This window comes from Triplophysa rosa, linkage group LG15 (assembly GCF_024868665.1).
Source record: "Triplophysa rosa linkage group LG15, Trosa_1v2, whole genome shotgun sequence".
NCBI lineage: Eukaryota > Metazoa > Chordata > Actinopteri > Cypriniformes > Nemacheilidae > Triplophysa > Triplophysa rosa.
The window spans coordinates 11,499,154-11,513,054 of record NC_079904.1 but is presented as its reverse complement, the minus strand read 5'-3'; the positions used below and the strand labels follow the sequence as shown (position 1 = coordinate 11,513,054).

General features: G+C 41.0%; 1 protein-coding gene across 3 annotated transcripts; it reads left to right on the top strand.

Annotated features, from left to right (window-relative positions):
* The first annotated feature begins 462 nt into the window (after positions 1-462).
* Positions 463-13,763, top strand: cep135 (centrosomal protein 135). 3 transcript variants are annotated; one of them, XM_057353791.1, is made up of 26 exons: positions 463-770; positions 1,043-1,184; positions 1,407-1,597; positions 1,683-1,850; positions 1,951-2,092; positions 2,210-2,294; positions 2,684-2,812; positions 2,916-3,131; positions 4,190-4,255; positions 4,619-4,769; positions 6,151-6,383; positions 7,522-7,677; positions 7,797-7,919; positions 8,303-8,380; positions 8,941-9,092; positions 9,242-9,357; positions 9,648-9,802; positions 9,918-9,973; positions 10,107-10,275; positions 10,416-10,526; positions 10,618-10,803; positions 10,879-11,088; positions 11,178-11,380; positions 12,602-12,706; positions 12,879-13,034; positions 13,171-13,763. In XM_057353791.1, exons 2-26 carry the CDS (start codon positions 1,066-1,068, stop codon positions 13,190-13,192), a joined length of 3,498 nt encoding a protein of 1,165 aa, XP_057209774.1. In that variant the 5' UTR covers positions 463-770; positions 1,043-1,065; the 3' UTR covers positions 13,193-13,763. The 3 variants fall into 3 exon arrangements, with proteins under 3 accessions (XP_057209774.1, XP_057209776.1, XP_057209775.1); XM_057353792.1 differs by having other exon boundaries at positions 500-518; XM_057353793.1 differs by lacking the exon at positions 13,171-13,763 and having other exon boundaries at positions 12,879-13,038.
* Positions 13,764-13,901: the final 138 nt, after the last annotated feature.

The window sequence follows — 13,901 nt, the reverse complement described above, 5'->3', positions numbered from 1 at the left end:
TTGAAATTATCAGCAACTGAGTAACTGGAAACTCTCGAGGACGTCTTTGGTGACGTATGCGTATACCTAAATGTTACTGGAATCACTTTAGAAGATCTTGTTTTTAAACGGCAAATTAGGCTAGATTTAGTGCAACCATAAACACATATCATGAAAATACATACTTTAAACATACTGCACAATATCTTATTTCAGGCCAACAGAGTTTTAAATGTGAACTGTGTATTAAATATAAAATTGTTGAGCTATTATTAAAAAAGAAGCCTTTTGTGGTCTCAAATACTATACAACTAATATGTCTAGTATGCTTTGTTAAGTGATTATAAATGTCATAAATACAATCAAACAAATTACAATGTGTATCCAGTGTACACCAGACGGCGCTGTTTCAGTGTCTTTAGTGCCATGGGAATAAGCAGAGCGGTCCTTATTTCAAGTAGATCCGGCGCCATTTTTAAACAGTGTTACCGCCACCGGAAGCCCGTTGACTGGGGAGGGGAGGAAATCTTCCTTCACTAGTAAGATTAGCTAACTTCAGGACAGCTTTACGATATGGTAGCGCTGAAGAAAATTATTCAAATTACGATTGTGCCTGACATTTTAGGGTTAATTGTTGCATCGTCCATTGCATTTCCACCCGACGAGAAAAGCTTTTATTTTCGCGTGCCGCAATCGCAGAATGAAGGCTAACGCAAATATAATTTACTGGCTTTTGAAGACAGACTGACAGCTTGTGAAAATACGGTATATAAACAACCCCGAGTTTGCGAGTAAGTATGGATTGTGGCGCTTTGCCTGTGTATCGACTGATATAACTTAATGCATTAACGCATCCTTTGAAGTGTCAACGTAACTTAGACGACTTAACATTTGATGTGAAGCAGTTTAGGGTGGCAGACCACTAGGTTTGGGTGAAAATCATTGTTTAACAAGTTTAATGGGACTGAAAAGCTAACAAGCGATATGACAGCAGTCTCTGGAAAATCTCTGTTATAAGCTTCTCTGTCAAAAGCTTGTTGTAAGTCGATGAATGTGCATTTAGAGCGGAGTGTTTACTAGCGTTGAATGGCCATGACGACCAGCGCAGAGCGGAAGTTCATCAATCTGCGGAAGCGTTTGGATCAGTTGGGCTACAGACAGCCGCTGGCCATTGAGTGTCTCCCACTGGTCGAGAAACTCTTCAGGTATAAATACTGTTATATCATTGTCCGACACACACTGTGCTGGATTATACAAGTTATTGATTTTTTGCTGAATGCTCAAATAACCCTGCTGAATGAAAACAAAAGAAATGTGAGCTGTTAAAAACAGCCTAGAGTCAGAAAAAAGAAACTAGGGTTGAGATGGTTCTTTTTTGCGTTTTCATTTTTTTTTGCATAATCAAACTGTTTTCATGTGTATGTCAGTGATCTGGTCCACACCACAGAGAGTCTCAGAAATGCCAAGCTTGCTGCAGGGAAGACAGAAAAGGACAGTCGGAATCTGGATACCATTCTGGAGCCGTATAAAACTGATAATGCCCGACTAGTCAAAGAGAACAATGAGCTGCATCTTGGGCTTCTGAAAGTGAAAGAGGAGAAGGATCGCATCAGCAGAGGTAGGGTTTCACTATACCGTTCATATTTGACATTTTTTTAATCCACAGTAACGGATTATTAAAGCCGGTGTGTTTCTATTAACAGAGCTGAAGGCGTACATCAGAAAACTAGAGCATGAAACCACCGATCTGAAATTTCTTAATAATCAGTATGTGCACAAGGTTCGGACCCTTGAGAAAGACAGCAAAGCCAAGACGGAGCGTATCTTTCAGCTACAGGAGAAGAACATGCAAGCTGTTGTTCAAACACCAGGTTGGTTGAAAAGTTATCTTTTCAACATTTCAGTGGTTTTGACATCAGTCTGTTTATGTTACTATTAGGACACTTTATCATCAATAACAACTAATTTCAGGTGGGAAGAAACGATCAATCCCGTTCAGACGCCAACGGCTGCAGACAGATGAACTCCTCCCACCTAGTGGCCCCGCCCCTTCATCTGTGGCACAGCCAGATGATCCCTACATCGCTGACCTTCTGCAGGTGGCTGATGATAGGTGTGGGAAATAAACCAAGAAATATTTTTCTAAATATAAGAATTGTTATTACTTCAATTTTAAGGCTTTAAATAGTTTTTGAAATGCTTTTCATAAAAACAATAACACGTATGGTAGGATCCAGGAGCTCCAGAATGAAGTGGCACAGCTGAAGCTTGACCTGGAGAGAGCGCAGGCAGGAATCAAGCATCTCAACAATCAGGTACGTCTCAATGTCTTTAATTCACCCTTATTTAGATGGTTTACAATCCAGTATACAGAACAGTGAGAAATGTACAGCATATTAGTACAAGAACTAATTCATCCGCTCAGTAAGCTAATACAGGGTTGCTCTGAAGGGGAAGAATGTTTATTGAGCTGTTTGACAGCTGTTGAAAAGAACTTGTTGGGATTTTCTTGCTCAACAAAGACATCTGCCTGAGGGAAAGCAGCTAAAAGCAGTTATGTGCAGGTGGGATGAAGACCTAATGTTTTTTTTAGCATGTGTACTCGTGTATGGGATGCAAAGGAATTCGGCTGTAAGGATAGCCAAAGGGAATCTAAAATCCGTCCATTGAAATTTATCCATTAACTTTTTTCCTCTATGGACAGGTGGAAGAGCGAGACAAAGAAATCGAACGTCTGAATCGAGCTCTGGATGGAGGTCGACCCAATGATGTAATTTCTCTGGAGGCTCAAAACATCAGCAATGAAAAGCTTATTGCTCATCTGAACCTACAGGTAGATATGTATTGTGTAAATAATAGATCTGACAGATAGCTGCTGGATTAAGAGTCCAGTTCATGACGTCCTCTGACAACAGCCAATGACTTCTCTCTCTCAGATAGAGTATCTGCAGGAGACAAACAGATCCCTGGAAGAGAAAGTTGAAGGACTGCAGCAGAGAAAGAAGACCGTATCCAGTGAAGTTGCCGATCTGAGCACTCGAAATCAAGAGCTGTGCCAGGAACTCACGCAAATAGATCAACTCGCCCAGCAGCTTGAGAAAGACAAAGAGATGGTTCTGGAGACTGCTGACATGGAGCTTCAAGAGGCCAAGGTGATTGAGGAAGGGGTGTACACACCAACTTGAACATGCAGAATGATAGACAGGGAATTGCGTTTATGATTTTCAAAAAAGTCTGCGCTGTTTACCTGACTTTGCCTAGGGGCTGTCACAGAGACAGGTGTGATTTTTCAAGACCCCTGTTTAGGCTCGTTTCAATAGTTGGTGTCACTGGCAATACAAGGTGTCCACCCGCCTACCGATTACATCGACCGCGGCACCGACCCTTACCTTCATTTAGAATTTTTATAGTAATAAATCACTTAGTTTAGTTAAAGACTATTTAGCATAAGCGGTACAAGTGTCGCAGCAAAGATCAGCAGCAGGAGTCAGATTTTGAAGTGAAGTGAGTTGACTGACAAGACGATGGTGGAGGCTTTTCTGGCAAAGAACATGTAGTAGAATATGTAAGCACTGTTAGCAAGAGCCAGTTAAGTTTTAATTTTCTTTTTGTTCTAGTTTTAAAAAGCCAGTGCTTTGTCATTTATTTAACTTAAACGTTATTCGTTTCTTATTTATTTATTTTTTGCGTGATGTGTGTCGTGATTATTTGTTTTGTTAAAGGCAACCTACCCGACGTTAAGGTTTTTCTTATTTTTTTCTTATTTTTTTGCATGGTGTGTGCAGTGATTTCGTTTTGTAAGGTCTGTGTTTAATATAAACAAATGCCATTGTACTTTTTTGTAGTTTTGTGTTTTTATGAAGAAAGATATTAAACCCACCATTAATTCAAGCAATTGCCCTTCCCGAATTGCCGCTGATTCGAAACTGGAAGTAAAATGCGTCATGCGCACGGCCGCATCTTTGACCACGCCACAGCAACCCACCCCCGGTGTCACCGGTACTACCGGTGTTTTTACTCGTCTAATAACCGGTGGGAAAATTTCACATCCCTACCCCTGTTTCATTTTATTATTTTTATGTGATACAGTTATCATGTCAAAAACATAATGTATTATTTTAAGTATTTTCTTTAAGGTATAATTCCTCGCCCTTATGTTGTTCCCAAGTTCCTATGTTGTTTACAGACAAATACTCTATTTAACTCACAGAAAGAGATTCAGCGTCAACTGCGGGAGATGGGGAACCTTGAGGAGGTCATCTCTACATTAAGACGGGTACGTGCAAGGGTCCATGAGTGCACTGCTGTCCACACAGAAGCATGTGAAATGAGCTGGTAAATTAACCATCTGCTTCAGAACTGTACATTTATCCCGGTTGGTCTAACATGACTTGGATGGCATAATGTAACTCTCAGATATAAGCCTAATAATGTGTTTAATTTCAATAAAGCTAAAATTGATTAGAGGACCTTTTAGTGAGATTTCTGGCTGTTGAATTCTGTCGCAACAGAGTACATTACTACTATCTACTACTAACCATGGATGGTAGTAATATTTTGTTAAGGTTCGTTAGACTCCATTCTAGAGCGCTGTGTAACTGTGTTGGCTACTAAAGTTTTAAAGTGAATGTCATTTCAGGATATGGCTGATGGAGATCATGAGAAAGACCGACTGAGGGATCAGCTGCTTGAACTTCAAGAACAGAATGAGAAGATGGAGGGACTTATGAACTTTCTCGAGGAGGAGAAGAAGAGACTTCAGGACAAAACAGAAAGGATGACACAGGCTGGTGAGATGGGATACTCTAAGCTGTGTTTTAGGCATGCACATACCAATAGATAAATGATCAAAAACTTTAAATACGCATCTGTTTGTAAATATACACTCACCTAAAGGATTATTAGGAACACCTGTTCAATTTCTCATTAATGCAATTATCTAATCAACCAATCACATGGCAGTTGCTTCAATGCATTTAGGGGTGTGGTCCTGGTCAAGACAATCTCCTGAACTCCAAACTGAATGTCAGAATGGGAAAGAAAGGTGATTTAAGCAATTTTGAGCGTGGCATGGTTGTTGGTGCCAGACGGGCCGGTCTGAGTATTTCACAATCTGCTCAGTTACTGGGATTTTCACGCACAACCATTTCTAGGGTTTACAAAGAATGGTGTGAAAAGGGAAAAACATCCAGTATGCGGCAGTCCTGTGGGCGAAAATGCCTTGTTGATGCTAGAGGTCAGAGGAGAATGGGCCGACTGATTCAAGCTGATAGAAGAGCAACTTTGACTGAAATAACCACTCGTTACAACCGAGGTATGCAGCAAAGCATTTGTGAAGCCACAACACGCACAACCTTGAGGCAGATGGGCTACAACAGCAGAAGACCCCACCGGGTACCACTCATCTCCACTACAAATAGGAAAAAGAGGCTACAATTTGCACGAGCTCACCAAAATTGGACAGTTGAAGACTGGAAAAATGTTGCCTGGTCTGATGAGTCTCGATTTCTGTTGAGACATTCAAATGGTAGAGTCAGAATTTGGCGTAAACAGAATGAGAACATGGATCCATCATGCCTTGTTACCACTGTGCAGGCTGGTGGTGGTGGTGTAATGGTGTGGGGGATGTTTTCTTGGCACACTTTAGGCCCCTTAGTGCCAATTGGGCATCGTTTAAATGCCACGGCCTACCTGAGCATTGTTTCTGACCATGTCCATCCCTTTATGACCACCATGTACCCATCCTCTAATGGCTACTTCCAGCAGGATAATGCACCATGTCACAAAGCTCGAATCATTTCAAATTGGTTTCTTGAACATGACAATGAGTTCACTGTACTAGAATGGCCCCCACAGTCACCAGATCTCAACCCGATAGAACATCTTTGGGATGTGGTGGAACGGGAGCTTCGTGCCCTGGATGTGCATCCCACAAATCTCCATCAACTGCAAGATGCTATCCTATCAATATGGGCCAACATTTCTAAAGAATGCTTTCAGCACCTTGTTGAATCAATGCCACGTAGAATTAAGGCAGTTCTGAAGGCGAAAGGGGGTCAAACACCGTATTAGTATGGTGTTCCTAATAATCCTTTAGGTGAGTGTATGTGTGAATGGTGTATTACAGCTTCTGGTTTGTCTTTATTAACTGCATTACTGTGATTGTTTCAGATAAGGAGATGATTCTGGAATTAGAGCGAATGCGTGTAAAGCATGGGGTGTGTGGAAAGGATCCCTCTCCATCCCGTCTGGACGCCTTTGTGAAAAGTTTAGAGGAGGAAAGGGATTATTACAGACAAGAAGTGGAGCGTTACCGCACTGTTAAGGGCAGAGTGAACAAAAGCCCCACCCCTAGTCCAGGCAGGGGGAGGAGTCCAAGAGGTAGAAGCAGCTGGCATGGACAGGTGAGTGCATTTTTTCTCGATTGCATATTTATGTATTTTTGTCTAGATCATTATCTGATTTTGAAGGTTTCTCTTCATTCTATTCATTAAATTCTTTAAAACTTTACACTACTCATTTTGGTATATCTACCTGTTTTCCTGTGGCTCAGTGGTAAGTGCAAGGCACTAGCAATGGCAAAAGATATGATACTTGACTTTACCACATGAAGCTACATTTATTAAGGGTCAGAGAATAGAATCTGTGCAAGCCTATAAATACCTTGGAACTATCATTGACTCAAAATTGTCCTTTGACGCAAATTGTGAAGCACTGTGTAAAAGGGGGCATCAGCGTCTTTACTGTTAAGGAAACTCACTCATTTTCACATTGACAAAACCATTATGATCTTATTCTATCGTGCTTTTATTGAATCACTTTTAAGATTCTCTTTGGTATCTTGGTTTGGAAACCTGTCTAGTAAATTGATTGTGGAGCCACAGTTAAGTTTAGCATCCCTGTTATTAGACAGTTACAGCGTGTGACTAATTCAGTTTTAAATGATGACTCTCATCCCCTAAACGATGAATTCCAACTTTTACCATCTGGATATAGATTTGCAGTCCCATACTGTAGAACAAAGAGGTACAAACAGCTTTGTGTCGGCAGCCATTACTCAGTTGAATAAGGACAGGTTTAGGTAATTATGGGTCTTTGTATTGAATGCATGTATGTATTTATTTTTATATTGTTGTATGATGTTCCTAATCCATGCAGGCTTTAGCGATTCTTAAATTTGTATTCTTTATGTTTAATGTTTGTGATGTCTTTATATGTGAACTCGCACTGCAAAACAAGTCTACCTCCGGGTACAAATAAAGTTGACCTGACCTGACCTGATATTGTTTATGTTTATAGGAAAAATAAATCTCCCCTTACTGTAAGGCAATTTAGGGATTTTTTTTGTCTTAAAAAATGTAGTATAGATTTAACATGCATGCAGTTCTTTGATACAGAGCAGTTCAGACATTTTTATAAAAGTTGTTAAAAGGTTGTAAAAGTGTAAAAAAAAGACGTATAACAGTTGCTTGTGTACCTAGTTACATCTATGGTAATTGTGTTCTTTGTCCATATTAAATGTTGGATGTTTTGCGTTTCTAGAGAGATTTTGCAGATGCAGAGCTCTCACGTGCAGTAAAGGAGAGAGATGAGCTTCAGTCAGTGCTGCTGGGCTTTGAGAAACACATGGAGGACATCCAGACCCGAGTTAAACTACTGACTGCAGAGAGAGACCAGCTCAGCACTCAGTACCAGCAGGTGAGGCACCAGGACTGAGACAGTTGTATGAATGCAAATCTTTTCTGTTTGTGTCTTGTCCACTGAATTAGGATACACAAAGCATAGTTTTCTAAGAGGATAAGTCTGTTTGAACGCAGGCTCAGGAAGAACTGAGACGTGTCTATATGGAGCTTGAGTCGCCTGAACTCCAGAGCAGGATCAGAGACGACAGAACACAGACTGAACTCCAGAGAATTACTGCAGAGAGAGACAGACTCAAGGTGTGTGTGCGCGTGTGTGTGTGTGCGCGTGTGTGTGTGTGCATGCGCGTGTGTGTGCGCGCGTGTGTGTGTTTGAGACAAAATATTTGAGCAAACAAATAGCTGCTAAGTAGCTTTGAGCAATTTTTGTGGTTTATTTAAGACTCTCAGCTTAGTTGGTAGTAAATTTGCATTAGCAGCGCTAAAGGTCATGGGTTCAAAACTCTTGGTTTTGGTACACACGTACTGAAAATGCATACCTTGAATGTTATTTGCATAAAAGCATCTGCCAATATGTGAATGTAATGCACTTTTAAGCTGTAGTGCACTTGTAGGATGAGTGGTATGGCTATGCGTTAAAGGGCATGTGTTGCCAAGATAAAAATTTGCCAATATTTTTGCAGGGTGCCCAGACTACAGCTCTGACAGACAGAGAACAAGAGGAGATCAGCATTCTTGAACTGGAGAACACCGTTCAGATGGTACAACATTGATCAGTCACAACTAACATTTGTGTGTTTATATTTACACAGAGGTGTTTATTTCTGCATTTTAGTTCAAATTATGTCACTGTAATGTTACCATTATATGAGCAGGATTTCAAGATGTGGAAATGGACCGTTTGTATATTTTGTGCTTTTGGGAAGCGTATGGTTTTACTGACATGTATCCAAAGCAATCTGTATTTTCAGGGATATTTACTCCTGGGACATCTGTACAAATTGATACATAGGGTACATTTGTTGTTGTGGTGTGTGTGTGTTCATGTTGTTATATCCCGGTGGGGACCTAAACCTGAATGCACACCAACACATGGGGACTCGTGTCACTTTGGTCCCCACGGGCAAAAAAGCTTATAAATTGTACAGAACGATATTTTTAAAAAATCTAAAAATGCAAAAAGTTTTCTACGATCTTTAGGTTTAGGGGTAGGGTTAGGGGATAAAATATACAGTTTGTACAGTATAAAAAACATTACGCCTATGGACTGTCCCCACGGAGATAATAAACCAGACATGTGTGTGTGTGTGTGTGTGTGTAGATGGAGCGAGAGAAGGCTGATCTGCGCACTCAGGTGTCTGTGTTGAAGGAGAGTCGTGCTGCTGTTGAAAAGGAGCTGCAGGCTCGGTCTACAATCATGGTACAGAATGCAGAGGAGGCCGTACAGCAAAGAGCTGAGAGCTGCGCACTGAGGTATTTTCTGTGTGTTTTTTGTAGTCATGTACACCACTAGAACCGTCAGGCATCTGGGCCTGTTGTTTTGCTTTTATGTTTTATATGTGGCAGCAGTTGTACCCAGAATTCGACAGCAGATTGACGTATGTATGTGTGTGTGTGTGTAGATTGCTGCAGGAGCAGATGGAACAGTCTCTCTCAGATGTTCAGCACAGATTATCCGTGAAGACCAATGAACTACACGCGGCCCACCAACAGATTGACAAACTAGAGGAGAAAATTGGTGTGTGTTTTTATCACTCTGTGCTTTTCTGTGCACTCTTCCAGTTTACTCAAGCGCACGTCTGCATCTAATTGTTGGCTATTCTCTCTCGTGCTACTTATTTTCTTTCATGCATTTGTCTCTGTAGTGGTGATGTCAACAATAACAGTGCTTCAGTACCAAGTCAATAAAGTAGAAATATTGATAAAATACTCACAGCCTTTCTGTAGTATTGGTTTGAGACTAATTGTATTGGTGTCGCTACTGTCTAGTTATAATTCTAATTTGTGCGTGCATGTGAATGAATTTAGCTGAATTGAGTGGACATGGATCATCACAAAAGGATGAGGTTACAGCACTGCAGAACGCAATAGCATCACTAGACCGAGAAAAAGACGCCCTGCAGGATGCAGTGGACCAGAAGACTGAAAGAATGGTACTGCTACAGGAGGAGAGTCATAGGAAGGTACAGCTGACACATACTGACATCACAAATAATCTACTATTGATAGTACGAAGGAACGAAGAAACACAGAAATGTTATTGTTTCAAAGCTCTATAAAGTTGATTTTGCCCTGCAGGAAAAGACTCTAGTCGAAGTCAGGTTAACCATCACAGACTTGGAGAACTCTCTGGAGTGAGTGTTTGTTGTTGATTATCCGTTTACATATGTCTGTAGAGATGCTTGTACATTTTGAAAGTGGTTCTGTCAGTATTTGATGCCGAGATTTCTTTGTATAGAAAAAGTAGATTTTATTGTGTCATTTCAGTCAGCTGAAGGGGGCGCTAAACAGTCGCGAGCGGGAAATCGCCAGCCTCCGCAGACAGCTGGACCAGTCGCACGAGGAGCTGTCATCGGTCAGTCGAGACAGAGAGGTCGTGTTGAGAGAAAACCGCAGATTACAGGATGATCTGGCCACCATGACCCGAGAAAACCAGGTCCACTTCCTTTTCCTTTCTGTCTTTTCTGACCGTCCTTCTTTTTGGAATTTCATGACATTGGATGCTTTTTGTTGGATGGAAGTGAATGAGGCAGAAATATTTTACAGTCGCCTGCACCCCTTTCTTGTGTTCTGCAGGCAGTGCATGCAGAGATGCAGGATGCTCTGAACGAGAGGGACGAACTGAAGCTTAGAGTTCACTCGTACATCTCAGAAGTGGCTCGGATAGAGAGCTTGATGGCTGCCAAGGTACAGGAAGGATAAACAACCCCAAAACCTTTAACTTTAGTCAAATAGATCATATTTTAAACATACTCTATTTTGTTGTGTATTCATATAGGAACAGGAGAACAGGGAAATGTTGGAACACTTCCGCTCCATCCACTCTGAATCGGAGGACATGGAGTTGAAGTTGCAGCAGGCCGAGGGGTTAAACAAGTCCATCAGACTGGAGCTTCTCTCGTCCGATACAGAACGCAGACACCTGAGGGAAAGAGTTTCGCTGCAGGACAGAGAGATACAAGAGGTATGAGTGGTACTACAGGCATCTCGATTAATGAAATGTTTTAACCTGTTTTTAATTGCTGCATCTTTTTCTCAGCACTTGAATGCTATGCAAGCATATGAAGCTCAGGTGTCATCCCTGGCACGGGCAATGTCTCATTTGGAAGAGGAGGTCCAGACGGCTCAAACTGAGAAAGCTTCAGTATTGGAAGATCTGGCTTCCATCAGGGAACTCTGTGTTAAGCTCGACTCCAGCAAAGAGGTCACGGTTCGCCAGCTAACTGCTAAAAGCATGGAGCTAGAAAGAGTAAGACCATCGTTCCATCATCACACTGAATAAGCATGTGACTAAATAACACCAAACTGATCTTTTCATCAATTGAACTTTGACCCCAGGTGACGGGTGAACTGGAGGATGTGCGCTCGGAGGTGGAGCTTCTGAAAAAACAGCTGGCCAGTGAGAGGTTGACTGTACGCAATCTGGAGGCCCTGCTGTCTACCAATCGGCAGAAAGAGTTTCAGACGCACCTAAGCGCCAGTGAAAAGGAGTCTGAGCTTAAAGTGCTGAGAGATCGCCTCGCTCTTGCAGACAGCAAAACGTAAGAGAAAATCAGTTGATTGTGAAAGTCCAGGGGGGAAGTAAGGTGACTGAGGTTTTAATATGGTGCTGTAAACATATTCCAAACTTATAACAATCTACTGTACATGGGTTAGGTCTTCAAACAATCATTCTGTAATGTGGACGTACAGGATGAAGTCAAATTAAGGATGTCTGTAATAACTGGACAACGTGATCTGCTAGCATTCATGTTCTTCTCAATGGCACTTGCTCAGATGTGCAGGGCCATGTAATGTGAATTCATGGACGCTCTGTTCGGCTGCCAGGGTGTTTTTAGCTAATCGTCTGAGCTATAAATGCTGTGTTAACAATTACTCTGGACTGGAACCACAGAAGGCCACAGCTGATGACACCGTAAAAACACACACAGTCCCAGTACCTTTACTTGCGGCACTCCTATGCAGTGATATGAAAGGTAGAAAAAAGGGTCCATTTGATGCTTTTAAAACATATATTGGGCACTAGTAAAATATCTAATATAAAGATTTTTTTAAATCAAATAATATAAAGATAATTTATCATGCCAGAATACAGGGATACTTTTGAATGCTTGTAAATGGAGAAAGATGCCTTTTGATGTCAGATGGTGTAGTTACAGCATCTACCAGCAGGGGTTTGTGAAGCCGAACCTTGACAGAGGTTTAATGGATTGAGAAATAAAGGAAGGAAACTGTTGGACGTACAAGGAAATGTCTCCAAGTCCACCCGTCCTTTTTTAAGGGCGCAAATTTCATGTTTGTTTTTAGCTGACATAGAGCCAAAGTCTTGCAAGATGATTATACAAGCACACACCGACATCTTATAATAGTTTTGATTTTGATGAAATGCATGTTATGATGCTATAATGTATAACATTTGTTCAGTTTAATAAGGGCAATGCATTACTGTATGTGGCATTATACTGGCAAACATTTCGCGTGGTTTCCTGTTTGTTGTAAAAGGAACTTTATGACATGTTTGGTATACATACAGGATTGTGTCTATTTGATGAGTCCATTCAATGTCGGTTTCTTGAAAATAAGCAGTTACTCAATTGCATTGCCTAGCGCAAGTGTGCAGTTGCCATGGTGATCACTGATAACAGTGTATGAAACCAACAGACATCAATCAAATAAGGGCTTCTCAATGTTCTCCAGCACAGTTAGTCAGATATTTTATCTAAATTTATATGTGCCCCTCTACATTTGTCTTTTATCTTTAGGGCTGGTCATGCTCGAGAGGTTTCTCAGCTGCGTGGAAAAGTCTCTCAGCTGCAGACAGAGATGGATGTGCTTAAGAGACAGCTAACCACTGAGCGCTTTGAAAGGTGACACCCAGAGTGACCACATTTAATCATGAACATTTTCTAGTCTGTTTGCTGCCAGAGCCTGTCTTTGTGTGTGCGCGTGCATGGCCATATATATATATTTTCAATAGCACTATGTCTTGTTTTAAGTGTTATTCTCCCTAAATTTTGTATCACTGTTTTTTTCCATAAGAGAGAGAGCTGTGCAGGAAATGCGCAGACAAGGCCTGTCTTTCTCCTCCCTGCGTAGCTCGTCGCCTCTCAGCACCTCCCTCAGTCCCCGACCCGTTTCTCCCGAGCGCTCCATCCTCCGCACACCAGAACACTCCATAGACAAAATACCAGAAAAGTGAGTCTCTCATATTAGGTTTGACAAAAAACATAATACACTTAAAAACAATGTCAAACTGATTTCATTTAAGGAATTGCATTGCATCACAAGTCTACAAGTTTCTAAAGTAACCGCCATTTATCTTTAATTTCAGAAGTGTGAGCTTTAAGGATTAGAAAAGGTTTGATGTGCTGAATACATTGATGGCTCATTACTCCAGGACATCAGAAGAGCAACCTGACACATTTGCACTGACATAAGACATTTAGTCAAGGTATAACATGGATGTCTTGTGAAGATTCTTTTCCGAAGCATGCTTGTGTCTGACAAAACATCATTGGGATCAATTTTGAAGATCCTTTATTTTTTAACAGGGTAAATTATGCCCTAAAGCCAACGAGTAGAACAGTGTTGTTTGTCTAATTGTGTTTTTTTAATAACTAATGCAAGACGCAGTGGTTGTTGTCCGTTACATGTTTGTATTGTCATTTTTAATACAGAAAACAAGGCTGCGTGTAGTATTGCATGTATTGATGTTTTATACGACAATACCTTTTTACATGTTACTAGTATAAAGAGTGCAACTATTCTAAAGGATGAGGTGGAAAATCGAAATGAGTCGATAGTTGATATGACCATGTAACTCAGGGTGACGCTACAATACCAATCACACATGCTACCCAGACTTGTGCTTTAAATGTTTACATGTTTATAGCAGATTGTTTGTGTTGACTAATTTATGAATAAACTCTTTTTAATAAAAGCTGTTTTGGTTTGTTGTACATTAATCCATTGGCTTGCCAGTTTGTGTACCGTTTCATGTACAGTAGTTTCTTACAATCATTTTGTTTGCAAAGCCTGTTGCCATTGCTACAGCTCACTTTT

What these genes read in the sequence shown, in the direction of transcription:
- cep135 (XM_057353791.1), top strand. Translation starts at nt 1,066, where the DNA reads ATGGCCATGACGACCAGCGCAGAGCGGAAGTTCATCAATCTGCGGAAG. An exon ending in CTGGTCGAGAAACTCTTCAG is followed by an intron (nt 1,185 to 1,406) that starts GTATAAATACTG and finishes TGTGTATGTCAG; the next exon opens with TGATCTGGTCCACACCACAG. An exon ending in AGGACAGAGAGATACAAGAG is followed by an intron (nt 10,804 to 10,878) that starts GTATGAGTGGTA and finishes TCTTTTTCTCAG; the next exon opens with CACTTGAATGCTATGCAAGC.